This window comes from Lepisma saccharinum, chromosome 4, assembly GCF_977018435.1.
Source record: "Lepisma saccharinum chromosome 4, izLepSacc3.1, whole genome shotgun sequence".
Classification (NCBI taxonomy): domain Eukaryota; kingdom Metazoa; phylum Arthropoda; class Insecta; order Zygentoma; family Lepismatidae; genus Lepisma; species Lepisma saccharinum.
Genome location: NC_139232.1, coordinates 56724407 through 56742070, shown reverse-complemented (window position 1 = coordinate 56742070; position 17664 = coordinate 56724407). Strand labels below are relative to the sequence as shown.

The 17664-nt window shown below is 35.8% G+C and overlaps 1 protein-coding gene across 1 annotated transcript in view; it reads left to right on the top strand.

Annotated features, from left to right (window-relative positions):
* The window catches only part of mmd (disintegrin and metalloproteinase domain-containing protein mind-meld), a 608670-nt gene extending 592472 nt beyond the window's left edge, over positions 1-16198 (top strand). Inside the window, exon 27 of the mRNA XM_083121407.1 lies at positions 12370-16198. Coding sequence (XP_082977533.1) covers positions 12370-12667 — 298 coding nt within the window. The 3' untranslated portion in view covers positions 12668-16198. The remainder of the gene's footprint in view (positions 1-12369) is intronic.
* Positions 16199-17664: the final 1466 nt, after the last annotated feature.

Genomic DNA, 17664 nt, shown 5'->3' with positions numbered 1-17664 from the left:
AGAGTATCCATCCTATAGTGTTGTTGCTGAAAGCAAACAAAGTTCAAAACAGTGGAAGCATTGTGATTCTCTCCCTCCTAAAAAGGCAAAGGTTAAAGTGTCTACTAAGAAGATGATGTTATCAGTTTTTTGGGATGAACGTGGTGGTATCCTCACGGATTACCTTCCGAAAGGCCACGCAATTACTGGGGACTATTACGCAGACCTTCTGGCCAAATTGCGTAAGAAAATTAAAATTTGCAGGCGAGGAATGACAATGCACCTGCCAAAGGAACTCATCGTGTTTTCGTCAAAGCACGTGAGTGTGGCTATGATATTTTGCCTTATCCTCCATATTCCCCGGATATTGCACCTTTGGATTTCTTCCTCTTCCCTAATATGAAGAAGTTTTTGCAGGGCAAGCATTTTTAAGATCACAATGACGTCATATCCACAACAGAGGCGTGGCTAAGTGCTCAAACTCCAGCATTTTACAAAGATGTTATTCGCAAGTGTTTGTAACAGTGGGAAAAATGTGTAACATTGGGTGGTCACTATGTAGAAAAGACATAATCTTTCTGCCCAGTTTCAATTTTCTCCGACATTTTGAACTAGGTGAATATGGAAACTTTTTGAACTCCCCTCGTATGTGCCTTGGGGCTTGGCCTCTTAAAGTAATTAAGTTAATTTCTTTAAGTGCTTGTTTTCTCTATTACTTAATATTATCATCTTTTAAACTTGATGCAACTGTAAATATTATTGGTTCCGGAAAAAATTGTGTTGCTCTTTGAAATGGCTTTAGGGTTCTTTTAGCTGAATGCTTAGCTCTCTTACCTGTGGCATATCGCCAACCTTCTGCCAGAGTGGTTAGCACAGCCTGCTACTATGCCAGGGGCCCCAGGTTTAAATCCCAGCCTGGGATGGGTGTTCTTTGTGAGTGTCCCTTCATCACTAACCTTCATCATCTCAATTAGCCAAAAGTGGCAGAAAAGGAACACTAAATATCAAAAATCAAATTACCTATGGCGTGAGCAGTCTCCAGGTCATTCCCTCACTGGAAGCTCCAAAATTTCAGTGTCGAGCCAGCACCTTGAGGACAATTGGCAAGATACTAGAAAGAAATCATAGAAGACTACAAACTACAAAGTCAAATAATAGTGGCTATGGGCAGTGACATGCCCAGAATTTTTGAAGTATTCAGTCCTTGTTTTACCACTTTTTCCTGTCCTTGGCATTGTTTTTTTTTAGGACTACTGGTCTAAAAAGGGGGTAACCCTCCTGCCACCCCCCGCTCCCTCCCCTTAGGCTATGGGACTCCATGCATTGACCCAATGAAAAGCTTACATTGTAAGAAATTCATTATGAATTTCAACTGAATAATAAAAAAAGTGCATTGCTCATTGAAAGTATTATAAACTATACAGGAACTTCTTCCCTATGCCTTTATTTTACTAATTCTGTCACATTTATTCAAATTCGCCTTTGAATTTAGATGTTCATATTACAATAAACTATAAAATCTAATATTCTAAAATCACCCTCAACTTGTTACAGTATTATTTTTTTAAAAAAAATATTAATTTTTTCAAGATCTTATACTTGAGGATACATCATACTGATATCAGCTTTACAATAATGCTAATCCTGAGTGGATCAGTGGAATAGAACCAATGCACTTAAACTTTTATTCACAAGAGAGAAAGTTGCCTTTTAATTGTACAACACATACATAGGTAAGAAAGAAGGATTGAGAACAATGAATCAGTCTGCACAGAATGACATCCCTCAACAAAATGTGTCTGGGGAACTTTATGCTCACAATATTTACCACTGTCATCAATATCTAGAAATATGAACATATGCCAGTTATTTTTGGTACTTGTATTTTCCTCATTTTATGTCACTTTTATGCCAATTAGGACTAATTATTGGCAACAAGATAACTGATAAGATGAAATTGGTGAAGAGACTCAAGAAAAAACACCTATGCCCCAACCAAGACTTAACTCAGGACCATTGATGACAATTCTTGAATCTGATACCCAACATGATCTGCCACTCTTATTTTTGGGCACACCCTCATATACCAAACATCCATAGTTAGCAAATAAAATGGCTTTGTCCATATTTGAAAATATCATTTGCATATGGGTATACCAACAATTTTACCTATAGATAGAACCGATTTTTCAACATTTTGGGAACTTTGGTGGTCAACTTTAAAAACTGTATTCTTAGACAAAGAAGGGAACATCAGTGGCATATTCTCCAACGTTACCATTTTCTTTTTTTTTTTTTACATATGTGGAGAGGTTGCTGAAAATTTTGAAGTTGTCAGACTTCTGTCTGTGTTTTACTTGCATGCCTGCATTTGTGTTTTATTTCTATTATATCTAATTAATATGTAGTAAATATATACAATAAATAAGAATTGTTGCGTTAAACCAGGTCAAAGTTTCAGAATACGGCACGGGGGAATGTCTAATAAAAATAACAATAAGACATGTAACTGTAATGATTATTATGAAGCAAATTCAACATTTCAATTCAGGTATAAAATGGGGAGGTAAAAAGGATGGAAGATGCTAATGATAAACAAACTGTGGCACCAACTATTAGCATGAGTCAAAAGTCTGGATACATCTTGTTAACCTTGGATGGTATGCAGCATGACTATCTCAAATATCAATATCAATCAAAGCTCATAATCCTGATTGTTTTGTCAGTGATACCGTTGGCAGTTTCATCTCACATTTTATAATTGATAGTCACTTGTCATTTACAACATATTGATTTTGATTAACAAATTTCCCCATCCTTTTCTCTTCCCTGACATGAGAGAAATTGTGATATAAAAAGAATGGACAGAGATGAGGACGTTGTGTGTACAAGTCTTATTGTTATTTTATCATACCATAACAGGGACAAGTGTGGTGATGTGGACAATTGCCAAGAGCCAAAGACAAAAAATACGCTTTGCTTCACAACAGAGTTGGGCAGTAAAATTTACATAACATGTTACTTGGTGTTACATTTTTGGTACTTGCATTAGTATCATGTATACTGAAATTACATGAGTAACTTTAATGCTACTTCATTACTTTGATAAATTCAGAACTGGAGGATTTATGAAAACATGCGCTACTGAGAAAGACATCATATTTGTGTAAATTGTTAAATATCCTTATTACATAACAAAGTAATGCATTCCTTTGGAAATAAAGTAGTGGTAATGTATTACTTTTGAAGCAAAGTAACAGTACTTGCAATATGTTTTTTGAGTAACTTACTCAGCTCTGCTTTAGAAAAAGTTCATAAGAATTTAGAAGACAGCTGTTAAGCTTGTAGCCCCACTCTACATGAGGTTGTTACATCTATACACAATATTTAACCACCCAGTTAGAAGTGACACATTTGACTTCCAAACTGATATGGTAAGTTCTGGTTTATTTTGATTGGCATGTTACAGTTAAAGAAGTCTTATCTGCACATGATTGATAATATTCAGTTACACAATTGAACTTCACAATAGTGTTGATATAGAACAATGGGAAAGTAAGTATATGTATTATAGATCAATTTAGCTTTTGTATGCAGTGTAGTGAATGCCAAATTATGTAATTGTTCTTTAGTTTAGAAAATTTAATATGTGCATGCATATTTTCTGTCTTTGAGTTACCCATAATTATTTTTTTCCAGTAAGTTTTATAATGTTTATTTTAAACATTATTTGTATTATAATTAGCTTGAACTGGAAATTGACTGAATATGTTCTGTTGGGTTTTTAAAAAATGCCCAATTGTTTGTCACAAATTAATTATGGTCAGAATCCTTACACCATACTCACCACCATTGTTAAAGTGCTTGTCATACCAGAAAGCTCTGTGGAGGCACGTAGTGTTTCGGATCCTACTTTAAGCTGTAGGTCTGTGCATAAAGTGGACTAGTGGACTTAAAACACCAATTCAATACAATTCAATTCATTCCAGAAAACCAAGTATTATAGACACTCGTCAAAGAAATCTGCCTTCTAGGTACTCATGACACAGAATCAGGCAGTAAATTTCTTGAACTAGGGTTCACAAAAGCTTGTTTCTCAACATGACCAGTGCCTTAACAATGGCAGTGACAACATAAAGTAGTTTGTGGTGAGAGAATTCTTACTAGGAAATATTTGTAACAATTATGTGTACCTAAAGTAACTACTAACCTGTGACATCGGCCCATGAGGGCCAGTGCCTACCTACTGACTGCCAGCCTCCAGTTCATCCAACCAGTTACGGGGTGATATGTGGTCAGCACCCCAGTCATCATTGTAGGTTTCTTTCATAGCTCCCCAATTTCCTCACGATGGTGGGTGGCCACCGATCCCATACACAGGCCAAAATCTCAGGAGAAAAGTTGTTACACTTCCGCTAGGAGAGACTAACCTGCACACATCTCATAACCAGAGCCCAAAGCCTGCACCTTACCCTTCATGTCCATGGTGCGGGACAATTATGTGCACCATTTTCTTTAAAAAGCCTAACAAAAGTCGCTTTCTAAATAGTGTGACATATTGATAAAATTACAGTGTCAGATATGCCATTACAATTCTGAAATTTTGCACATAAATTATCTTATTGTAGATTATCACATAGGTAATTCAGCAAGCTTCAGTGCCATAGTAGTTATCTTATGATTAGGGCTGAGACGATACCACCTTTTTCCAGTACAATGACTAATCCCTATTGATGCCGATAATTATATAATTCCAGTTTAAAATAACAAAATCTAATTACGTCACATTTCTTTAATGGCAAATTATTCATGTGTAACATTATAACACTTTAAAAATGTTTTGTGAAATTTGATAGAAAAAAATTAAGTGAGCATCTTTCTGGACTCAGAGGATGCAAAAAGAATTTTTTAATATAGCAAGATTTTTTAAAGTGGTGCAGTAACACCAAAAAATCGTTGAAATGTGTCCCTTCTTCAGTTTCATGTAAACAATACTCATTCCTGTTGTTTTGGGTTAACTTGGAGAGGGAGAAAAGCGACATAAAAAATATACAAATACAGTTATTAAAATTATGTTAATTTGGCTGGCTCTGTTTGTGCCCTGTTGTCCACCATTATCTGCAATTTGCAACAAAAATAAGTCAATGGTATCGACTAATACCAGAAGTCACACCAAAGACTTACACAGAAGAAAACAGTGGCGGCCGCTCATAAGGATGATATGGATGCTGCATTGCCGGTTATAACCACGAGTGAAGAAACATTACATTAACATATACAGGGTGACTGGTAATTAGATGTATTGCCTGAAAGGGGTTAAAGTAGAGACAATTTGCAATAAATTTGACCATATGATACCCCATCCGAAAATTAGTAGTTTTCGAGATAATCGAATTTCAATTGTTTTTTTAAAAAATGACAATTTTCCACATAAAAAGATGAATTGAGAAAAAACTGCTTATTGTATGGAACTTATTTCAGCATTTTCTGATAGCTAACAAATAAGTGGTTCGTTTAAAAAAAAGTTTTTCCCAAATAACAATCACATGTAAGTAACGGGTGGGTCTAAACTTACAAGTGATGATAAAAAAATGCACTCTTAGTTTACTTGGCAACGTATTAATAACAAAAATGGTATGACACGAAGCGTACAAATTACTGAAATTACTTCCTTGTGACATCTGCTATCCAGCAAGGTACAAATGTTGCTAACATTCATATTTGTGTACAAGAAATAATACTTCATTCATCTCCATGTGAATGGAATCAATGAACAATACAATTAAAGAACATTACACTTCTTGATTAAAGTGGGCACCTCCATTACGAATGCAGGCACACTGGCTTTTAGGAACATTTGGTCTCTTAACTTGTGATGTGATGGTGTCTTTGATGTGTTGACCAGCTGTTGAGATCATCTCCCTGAACTTTTCTTGCGAGTTTACCGGTGTCTTGTCATGTGGCTCCAAATGTAAAAGTCGTAAGGGCTCAAATCGGGGGATTGAGCCGGCCAGGGAATCGGGACGCCTCAGCCAATCCATTTATTTGGGTAATATTCACCCAGCCACTGTCGCACACCCAGGCAGAAGTATGGATGGCCGTAATCAACAATCATTTGATCGAGCCATTTTTCCTGCCCCAAATCTTAAATGGTATCACTTATGAACATTTTTTGAGGAACGGGATGGCAATGTTGTTGGAGGATGTGCCTCTAGCTACAAGACGTGACATGATTTATCAGCATGATGACTGCCCAGCTCGATCCCCCGATCGATTTGATGCCTTACGACTTTTACATTTGGAGCCACATGACAAGACACCGGTAAACTCGCAAGAAAAGCTCAGGGAGAGGATCTCAACAGCTGGTCAACACATCAAAGACACCATCACATCACAAGTTAAGAGACCAAATGTTCCTAAAAGCCTGTGTGCCTGCATTCGTAATGGAGGTGCCCACTTTGATCAAGAAGTGTAATGTTCTTTAATTGTATTGTTCATTGATTCCATTCACATGAAGATGAATGAAGTATTATTTCTTGTACACAAATGTGAATGTTAGCAACATTTGTACCTTGCTGGATAGCAGATGTCACAAGGAAGTAATTTCAGTAATTTGTACGCTTCGTGTCATACTACCATTTTTGTTATTAATACGTTGCCAAGTAAACTAAGAGTGCATTTTTTTATCATCACTTGTAAGTTTAGACCCACCCGTTACTTACATGTGATTGTTATTTGGGAAAAACTTTTTTTTAAACGAACCACTTATTTATTAGCTATCAGAAAACACTGAAATAAGTTCCATACAATAAGCAGTTTTTTCTCAATTCATCTTTTTATGTGGAAAATTGTCATTTTTAAAAAAAAAACAATTGAAATTCGATTATCTCGAAAACTACTAATTTTCGGACGGGGTATCATATGGTCAAATTTATTGCAAATTGTCTCTACTTTAACCCCTTTCAGGGAATACATCTAATTACCAGTCACCCTGTATATATATTACAGCTTTCACATTGTTGGAATTGGAAATTGGAAATATTTCATTGCTTACAGATCATTCATTAGTCGGTTTTGTCTTTATTCTCTGGCGACAATTGTGAAGTTTGCAACCACTGTGCGGGAATACGAAACTTTTTTTTTACAGTGATATAAATCTAGCAGGGTGCCGTCCTCCACTTTACATCCCTGCGAGCATTCTGAGGCATGGCTGGGAGGGGAGAGAGGCAAGGGAACTGCAGGAATAACCCGCATGGGAGGATGGAAGGTTTCGTTGTCCGAAACCCAACCAACCTGGCCTCTTTCTCCAGAGAACTGTATACAATGAAGAGTTGCCAGAAGCAAGGACGTTAACATAAGAAAAAAATTACCAACTGTCGAAAAAAATCATTCTGTATTCCATTTATGACATAAGCGTGGAGCAATAATGAACGTAATTTCCAATGAGGACAAAATAATATAACCGGTAATTGAAAAAATATGCTCTTGTCTGGTTTTTGTTATTTAGCGTAACTTTCTTATACTTTGGCTAATCATAACATTGAGAATGAGTGATGATATAATGAAATTGATGCAAGGACATTCACAAAGAACACCCATACCCAGACCAGGATTTGAACCTGGAACCTCTGACTTTGTAAGGCAGTGTGATAACCATGGAAGTTGGCTACAGATTCTTGTTACTTGCAAAGTAAAAAAAAAAAAAAAAAGGTAAAGTGCTCCCCTGTGCAAAGCACCACGCCATGAAGGCGTATAGGGGGTGTGGGGGTAACACCCCACACTTTCTTGATCCGGTCGTGAGTGGGGGTGATGTGATCAGCATCACGCCCCTGACCGCCTTTACCCCCCAGGGTTTCCCCCAGGTACCCATGTTATTCGACGCTGGGTGGGCGCCGGGGCCGCTTCCATCGTTAGAAAAGTTCCCGGATTTGAACCGGCCGGGGATCGAACCCGGGACCTTTAGCATGGTAGTCAGACGCGTTACCAACTGAGCCACCGCGGCCACAAAGTGTTACTGTTAAATAATTAGTAAATTTATTATAATAGGTGTAAACATTTAAAACACAAAATTCATCATTTTTACTCACATTACTAGTAGAGAAAATTTGTGACCTATCACCCCTCCACTTTGGTTCACCACGAGCAGCCACTGGAATTGAAGAGCATGAGAACAAATTGCTGATTCCACAACTCTTTCTCCCTGCTTGAACATAGATAAAACAAAGCAAATTCCACAGCAACTTTCATCCCAAGAACTCGCCAGTTGCCTGGCCCAGAATCAGCCTGGCATGATACAGGGTGTCCCACGAATAGCGCAACTGGGAATTAAGAGTGACGTTACTTTGTAACCGAAACCTGTACATACATAAGCCATACACCAAATGTTAGCCCTGTCCAAGTAGATATTTTTAAACATAGAAACAACAAACGGGGTGCAGTGTTGTTCATGCAGTGTTGCCAAATGTAAGTGAAAGTGTAAATTTATTTTTCCACAAAGCATGGAAAATTGCATGTCAAACATTCGTATGGAAATTTGGACGTCAATTTCCACCTTGGGTAGGTGGACTATTTCGCCATCTATAGTCAGAGAAGAAAACCGATCGTTTTCGCGTATAGCCAATCCTGAAATGCCTCGTGAAGGTGTACCGGTCCAAATGGGTGTTTTAAAAAAATTATGAGGTACAGTGGCAACACTGTTGATGTTTGAAGGCAACAAAAGGTGTGTTTAGTGATGGTCTATGACATGGAAATACTGGAAACAGGAAAAAAGGAAAATTTTCATTTTCTTTTTTTCCTGTTTCCAGTATTTCCATGTCATAGACCATCACTAAATTTTCATTTTCTTTTTTTCCTGTTTCCAGTATTTCCATGTCATAGACCATCACTAAACACACCTTTTGTTGCCTTCAAACATCAACAGTGTTGCCACTGTACTCATAATTTTTTTTAAAACACCCATTTGGACCGGTACGCCTTTACGAGGCATTTCAGGATTGGCTATACGCGAAAGCGATCAGTTTTCTTCTCTGAACTATAGATGGCGAAATAGTCCACCTACCCAAGGTGGAAATTGACGTCCAAATTTCCGTACGAATGTTTGACATGCAATTTTCCATGCTTTGTGGAAAAATAAATTTACACTTTCACTTACATTTGGCAACACTGCATGAACAACACTGCACCCCGTTTGTTGTTTCTATGTTTAAAAATATCTACTTGGACAGGGCTAACATTTGGTGTATGACTTATGTATGTACAGGTTTCGGTTACAAAGTAACGTCACTCTTAATTCCCAGTTGCGCCGTTCGTGGGACACCCTGTAGTAATGCTGGTTTAAAAACGTACGCCTTTCTTATCGCACAAGTTTGCGAGCAAGAATTGGCAATGAATGATTTCTTTTTATTTGCTCGTAGCCTTTACCAGGCAGTTACATGGCTTTGAGGTCAATTTTGGGTGCAGCTTCCACTTTACTCATACCTTTAATCTTGTCATCATCTTCCCTGAAGGGTGGGGAAATCAACATGAAACTTCTTGGGCTGGCTTTCCAACATGTCACAAGCAAGAGTGAACGAACACTTGAAAATGACATGTTGCTTTTGGTCGCACTTCTAACTACTCAAAAACAATGGTGTCGGTGGTAAAATTTCAACTGATACCGATACATAGGCTCAGCTCTACTGAGTCTACAGAGTTCTGGGTTCAAATCCTAGGTAAGGCATTGATGTTTCATTATATTTGCCTTCATTGATTCTAGTCTAGGCAACTCTTTGTTATAGTTTATGTTGATTGATTGATTTGTTTCTTTCACTTCCCTTTTCTGCCACTTTTGGCTAATCACAAAGATGAGGATGAGTGATGATATGATGAAGTACATGAAGAGACACTCACAGAGAACAGCCATGCCCAGGCCAGGATTTCAATATTTTTTATTCAAATTTTGATGTAATCGAGGTAAACATGATGAAAAGAATAACTCAAACTTTCTTTTTAGCAAAATTACTAGCTGCAACATTCATGGAAAATTTACAAAATTAAAAACATTTGAAATGTTCAGTGTGCACTCAATGCTTATCTCACAACACACATCAAACTGTTAGTAAAATTTATCCTAAACTTTAACTGTTTGTTTTCTGCAGTGTGCTTTGTTTTGACACAACCACTGGGAAACCTAATTCCTTCCTCCCAATTTCTTTGTGCCTTGTTAAGTGTGGAAATATTCTAATGTTCTTAATTTTGTGACTTTTCTATGATTTTTTCTTTGTGATTTCAGTAAAAGAAACTGAGTTTCCTTTTTATTAGTACTAATTGTGTTAACTACATTATATCAATTTGAATAAAAAATACTCAACCCAGTAACATTATTTTGATTAGCCCTTTAGTTCTTCAAAATGCAGTCAAAAATTCATGGAAGAAGCACAGAGAAATGTTACGAGGGTCACTATTTATATTTGGAGCCTAACAATGAAAAAACAGGAATTTGGCATTGAAAACTGCTTTATTATTTTTCGAAGTATTCTCCTTTATGGTCAATACACTTTTGCATTCGTTCCAACCATTTGTCAAAGCAGTTTTTCCAATCTTCTTGAGACACCTCCATAATATGGTTTTTGAACGCATCAACGGCGTCTTCCACCGACGAAAATCGTTGTCCACGCAATTTATTCTTGACATTCGGGAACAAGAAGAAGTCATTGGGTGCCAAATCAGGACTGTACGGCGGATGACCCATCAATTCGATTTTTTGACTGTTCATAAAGTCGGTTGTTAGACGAGATGTGTGACAGATGGCATTGTCTTGATGAAAAATGATCCGACGGCGTTTGTTTGTTTTCCGTATTTGACCGAAGACCTCTGGCAAACAAATTGTTGTGTACTATTCAGAGTTGACCGTTCTACGTTCCTCTAAAGGCACAGTTGCCACATGACCAGTTTTCCCGAAAAAAAAAAAGGCGACCATTTGTTTCGATGTGCTTCGAGCGCGAACAACTTTTGTTGGATTGGGTTCATCTTGAAACACCCATACAATCGACTGCCGTTTACGTTCCGGCTCATATGCATATATCCATGATTCGTCACCTGTTACAATCTTATATACGTCTTTTGAAGCACCACGATTGTATTTATTGAGCATTTGTTTGCACCAATTGACGCGAGCGGCTTTTTGAGTTTTTGTCAAATTGTGTGGGATCCAACGAGAACATACCTTTCTCACAGCTAAATGATCATGTAATATTTTATATATGCTGGTAGAACTAATGCCTATGGTTGCCTCAATCTCACAGTATGTCACATGACGATCTTGCAGTATTAGGTTTTGCACAGCATCAATGTTTTCTTGAACATCAACTGATTTTGGACGACTTTCGCAAATCTCGTCAGTGAGCGAATGGCGGCCACGATTAAATTCGTTATACCAGCGTTTCACAGTGGCAAAGGATGGGGCTTCATCGCCAAATGTGGAAGTAAGTTGATCGATGCACTCTTGTCTTGATAATCCACGTCGAAAATCATAAAAAATCATCGCACGAAAATGTTCACGAGTTAATTACATTTTATTGTTGTCGCGCAATCTCCAAGGCAACATAAACAACACAAATGAAGCTATTGACAAAACGTTTGAAGTACGTTATGGTCAATAATGCCAGACAATTCCGTGCAAACGTCAAATCGCACCTAACTTCAATCAGTGTTGCCAAGGCTCAAAATATAAATAGTGACCCTCGTATGTATGCACCAAGGAGCAGCAGTTTAAGAAAAGAAATTAAAAACTAATACAACACAAATTCAATCACACTCTCTTTTAAAGGAGACTGGCCTAGCAGATGTTGATTATATTTCCCGCTACTCCTAAAATTAAAAAAATGAACCTAACCATTACTTTCCATCTCTTCAAGCAGAGATTGTCTCATATTCTGTCAAATGTAAATTTTATAATGTAAAGATAAAAATCCATTCTTTCGATCAAAAGGGAATGCTAATTTACTCTAGAGAGTATCTGTTGTGAATAAAATGCTAAGTTACCCCTAATAAATATTCTACTTCATTTTATAGCACCTCTTGGTGCCTAGATTTTGTTTTAAAACCTTTTTCAAAGTATCATACTTCATGAAATTTTATGACTGTTCACTAGGTGTTGAAATTAGGTACCAGGTTTCAGTATTTTTTGCATACCAAAAATATAAATCTATTGAAATCCCAAAAACACAAAAGATGCTGAAAATCCTGAATATAGCAAAATTCTGAAAATATGAGTTTTTGGTATATTGATATTTCGGTGTTGTAAGTATAGGTATTTATATTTGCAATTTTCAAGATACATTATATGCATATATGTTAGCAAGATATTAATAATGCACATCTTCTTTTTTTTTCCCTGCAATTTTGTTTCAGTGATGAATTCCAGCAGGCTCAACACTTGGTTCGTTCTGCAAGCGAAGAGGCACTCCCTGTTACCGTGAAAAGGGACTTTTCCTATGAACGGAATCTAAATGCAGCACACGATAAGACAGTGACTCGGCAGTCGTGTGAATATTACCCTTCCCCGCCCTCGGAGGAATCGTATCCTGGATCCTTTGAGGACAATGCCTCATTTCCTCGTCGCTCAGTTAGTGAAGAGTCACGTGATTCCTCTAAAGACACCGAGGAGACATTATTGCGACCAAAACGATATCCTGAGTACAAACATTGAGAAAGTGTGTGCTACTGTTATATAGGTGAATTGAATACTGTATTCAAAAAAAAATACTGTTATGAACAAGACTGATTTAACACAAACATACACAACACGCATACAAGCATACTCATACACAAAATTCACAGTTGAAACATAGTCCAAATAGTATTCTGTTATTGTGACACGCATTTACACTCGCGGGTGTGAAGAGATGTCTGATCAAAATGAACTGAAGAACACAAAGTATTGAATGTGTCGTTAGTTTTAAGAAATTACTGAGAAGAAAAATTTGCATCCTGAAAGAAAGTTATGAGGAAAAAATTGAATTTTGGTGGCATGTGTGTTTTCTTGAAAGAGTTACAAGTGATAGTGTCTAGTTTGTGAATGTTTTCTTTTATTTTTCACTCTTGAAGAGGAATTACTAGAACTTTCAAGATATTCTCCTTACAAGAAAAAAGAAGATTAAAAGGAATGGAACAATTCACTCATCCACATCTCAAAATAATCTGTGAAGTTGTTTACTGTGCATTGTTTTTGCAAAATAATTTGTAGTTACTTGAAGGTGAAAATAATAATAATAATAATCATAATAATAATAACAGCATGCATGTACCTACCATGCATTAAGACAGCCAAAACACATCGAGATTACGCTATGTGCATTCTTTCCTCTCTTTTTCTATTTTATGAAAATACAAGTGAATATTTCTTCATTGTTACTTTGAACACCTTATCGTAAGGTATTCAAGGTGCAAAAATCTTACTACTATACTGCAGGGTATGTGATTGTTGTCCAACTGGAATTTGAAACTAAATAATTGGTAATGACTCCGGTTTCCTTTGCTCAAAATATATAGGGTTTGAATAAAGCTTAGAAAGCCTTACAATAAATGGGGAATGTATTCGATTCAAAAAAGGGAATTATATACGTACATTGAGTTTTGAAGTTTTCGTTCGATAGTAACACTTTCAGTAGTTGCAGATCTCCAGAAGTAGTGTCCTAATCACACTGCACTTACGAATTCACTGCACTTTATTGCATTGTTCATTTTTTATAATTATTTTACAACCTCTAAACAACAAAGCCATTACTAGAGTCCTTTTATACAGGGCTTAATACATGTAATTCAAAATTATTTCTTCCTACAAATATACTTTATTTCTTCGTAATAAAGCACACACGTTTCTTGTTATGCTATAGTTGCCATTCTAACATGATGTGGCTTATTTGTGTGAAGACCGTGACTAGATATCACCATTCAGTTTTTAATAATGATGAATAATATATAAGATAGTGGCATGTCCAGAAATTTGGTTGTAAGTGGAGGGATCATGGATTCTTTTTCTTAGGACCAAAGAGAGGATTTTAGGCCCACCAACCCCCTCTAGGCATGCTACTGATGAAATCAAAAATCAAAATTGTTGTCTCAGTATTTTAATTTTTATAAAATTTTTGTAACATTAAAACAAGTACATTTAAAGCATTTTTTTACAATATAGATATATTATTTTCAAAATTTAGTACAAAAATTTATTTTTCATATAAGTGTCCAACAACTTTGCTTGCATAGTGTAAGGGTTGTAAATTTCAGGGAGATGAAACCTGTATGTTTGGCCTAACTGGATGTAAGCACATTGAGAGAAATGCATTTTTGTCTTTTTTTTTCTTGTGTAAATGTAATGATTAATAACGGTTGTCTCGGATCAGCGTGCTCATCATCTGGTACTAGTCCAAAAGTGAAAGCAATGCACAAATGACAACATGTACACCAATCACAAAAACTGTTCGTTTGATTCATGCTCATAGATTGTAGCATTTGGGATGTGGCATCTTAAATATTGAAGGTTGCCAACTAATCCTACTTTCATCTAAAGAATGATCAACTAATGTGAACTTTGAAGAAGAGAAGAAAATAAGTTTAAAAAAAAGATAGAGGACTCAGTGTAGTTTAGTAAAACAAGAACTCGATAGTTAACAAAAAAAGGCCTTTCAAATATTGAATTGTGTATGGTGTTGTTGCAGTATTACAATGTAGATAACATTGTTTTTACGAAGTTTAGGATTGACATAAAAAAAAGATTGTTTTATCTAAAGAAATGTTTTTCACCACCCACAATCTATAGTGTTCAAATGCTAGTACTAATTGCGAAAAAAAAAGCTAGAAAGTGATATTAGTTAACAGTATAAATATGTATTACCCATTTATTAAGACACAAAAGCACCCAACTCTTGAATCTTTATAAAAATGGCATATTCATATTGTCAGTGTTTAACAAAGGCCATTTGTTTCTTTCATTGCCCGTATCCAGTTTTTGTAATCTTCATTGGCTCAACGTGAGTCCAGGATATTATTTCACAGAAGTACATGGAGAAATTATGTGCACAAAGGTAATGACGTAAGCACCGTACCTACTATAATGTAATAGTTCTTCTTGTACAAATTAGTTATATTTTCTGAAATCACTGCCAACAGGTCCCCTTATCAGAAACGTTGCTAATTTGTAGTATTTTCAAACTTTATTTCTTAAAGTCCTTTCTTTGTGTGCCTGTTGTTGAAAATAACAAAAAATTGTGCATTAATTACTCATTATCTCCACTATTGCTGTACTTAAGATAATTTTTAATCACAGTAATGTGCACAATTATTAATGTTAATTTTGAAAATAATTTTAGCATTATTCATCCTACTTCCGCAGATTGGCTTATTGCAATCAGTAAACTGTCTTATTTTTCTCAAAATTTTATAAATCCAATAATAACTTTTTAAAAAATAAGAGAGATAAGGAGAAAAGTAGAAAAGATATTCAGAATGTTGAAATATTAAGTATGTGTCACACATTATCATGTTTACATGAATGATATGTCTAAAGAAAAAAGTTTTGGAAATGTAGAAAGAAGTTATATATACATATATTATATATATGTGTGCACACACCCACACACACACACATATATATACATATAAATGATGTTTCCTCTTATTCAATAAAGGTTTATTTTTCTTCTAGATTTAAAAAAAAATGTTTTAAAGCAGTCTTGAAATGTAAATATCTTAAATTTTACAAGTTCATGTTGCCATGTTGCTCTTTATATTTACCTAATTTCTAATTCTTTAGATGCTTCAGAGCTTTGTTGTTTCTGAAAAGGTGTGTACCAGTGAACGTGCCAAATTCTAATCTCACTATGCCCTCCCACCCACTCCATTATTCCTCTACCCCCTTCCTCTATAACCCACAACACTTCATATTTAGACTGCACTTTTCAAAGTTAATAATTGAACCAATTGCTCATGGAGGCATGTGATCATAGGTGAAGTTGTGGGTACATGTATCTTAGTGTGTGAAAATAAGCAGGTTTTTTATTATTATAATTATTATTGATTTAAACCAATGGAGTTGTATGCAGATATAGAGCATGTAGCAAAAAAAACTAAAAGTTAAAAAAGTCAGTAAGTTTGAGCCTGGAATTAACACCAGAGGCAAAAAAAATGTTCTTGAGTACAGTCAAGAATGATAGTTCATTTTTAAAGAAATTGTTATGTAATGTTATTAATAAAAATAAAATTGAAAATTAAAATAATCTCTAGTGATTTACTTGAATTCTACTAGAATACATGCTTCCCTTTGTCATGTTGCTAGTCAGGGCTCGAAATAGACATTTTCACGAAACACAATGCTTTACTTTCTTTAACATGGTCTTGTTTTTATTTGTCTCTGATTATGACAGTGATGAGATTAATGACCAATGAATTGATGTGCTGTATTACAATTAATAATAGCTAATATTACAATATTTCCATAAATATCAAATAACATAAAATATATTGGAGACACGAGTCTTCTGGAATTTTCTTCCCTTTTCTAAAAATTACACAGAGATCGTGAGTGGTGGTCAACTCACCCAACAGTTTTTTTTATTTAATTAAAAAATCAATTTGTGTGGAAGTGAAATATATTTCCATATCATTGTTTTGTATATGATCAGGAATTGGATTTATCGGTTTGCAATTTTAGTGTTGGGTTAATCAGGGCAAAGAAGAAAGGACAACAGAAAAGCACTAAAAAAAGGAAATTCAAGAAAAATGGGAATACTGCAGACGGTTTCAGTTTCAATGCTCCATACTTGTCTGCAACTTATTTATATCTATGATTTAGCGTAATGGATAATGAAAAGGAGAACCCACAAAAGCGATGTATTTCGTGTCCTAATTTTGAGGGAGCAACATCGAACTTGGGGCTTAACTTTGGGGGAGGGAGGGACTCGAAATATTTTTGATCACATAAAATTGGCATTCAGGATTATTTGCTAAATAACTGCAACATTTACGAAATCACAAATATTACTTTTTATTACTTTGCTCCTCAAGTTCCAAGAAATTAACTTGTTAATGTTAATAAACCTGAAAAATTTGAGAGGGCAAGTGTCCTCCCTTGACCTTGCCAAGTTACACCTATAACCAGTGGCGGCGATTAGGGGGGAGTGAGGGGGACAACTGCTCCCTCACTTTTCGCCACTTTTGCCCATGACAAACCTTATCTACAAAGGGAGATAGTGTATTTGCCCCCCCTCAGTTTTGGCACCTTGCCCCCTTGGTTTTTTAACCCAATTGCCACCACTGCCTATAACTATAGCAATAAAAAGATAAATGTCATTTGTGTGAAGATCTTGCACAGGACGATACCTCTGTCAGAACAATTGTATCCACAAGACACAATTAATAATAATTAACAAATCAAAAAGTAAAAACGAGATCCACAAGGCACAAAAGGATGAAGTCATCATTAAAGGGGGGAACCCACAATATATACACTCCTCCACCCACATACTTAAGGAGGTATCCGCTTATGACCTGGTACCTGAAAATTAACACAGGACATCAGTTCTGCAACAGTTTTTACAGATTCCCCTGCTTTTCTTTGATTTATCCTTTATTTTCCTTTTCTTTGTTTACAATAAATCACTGTGACATTGACAATGAATGCCCCTGTATGAAGAACCAAATTTGTTCTGT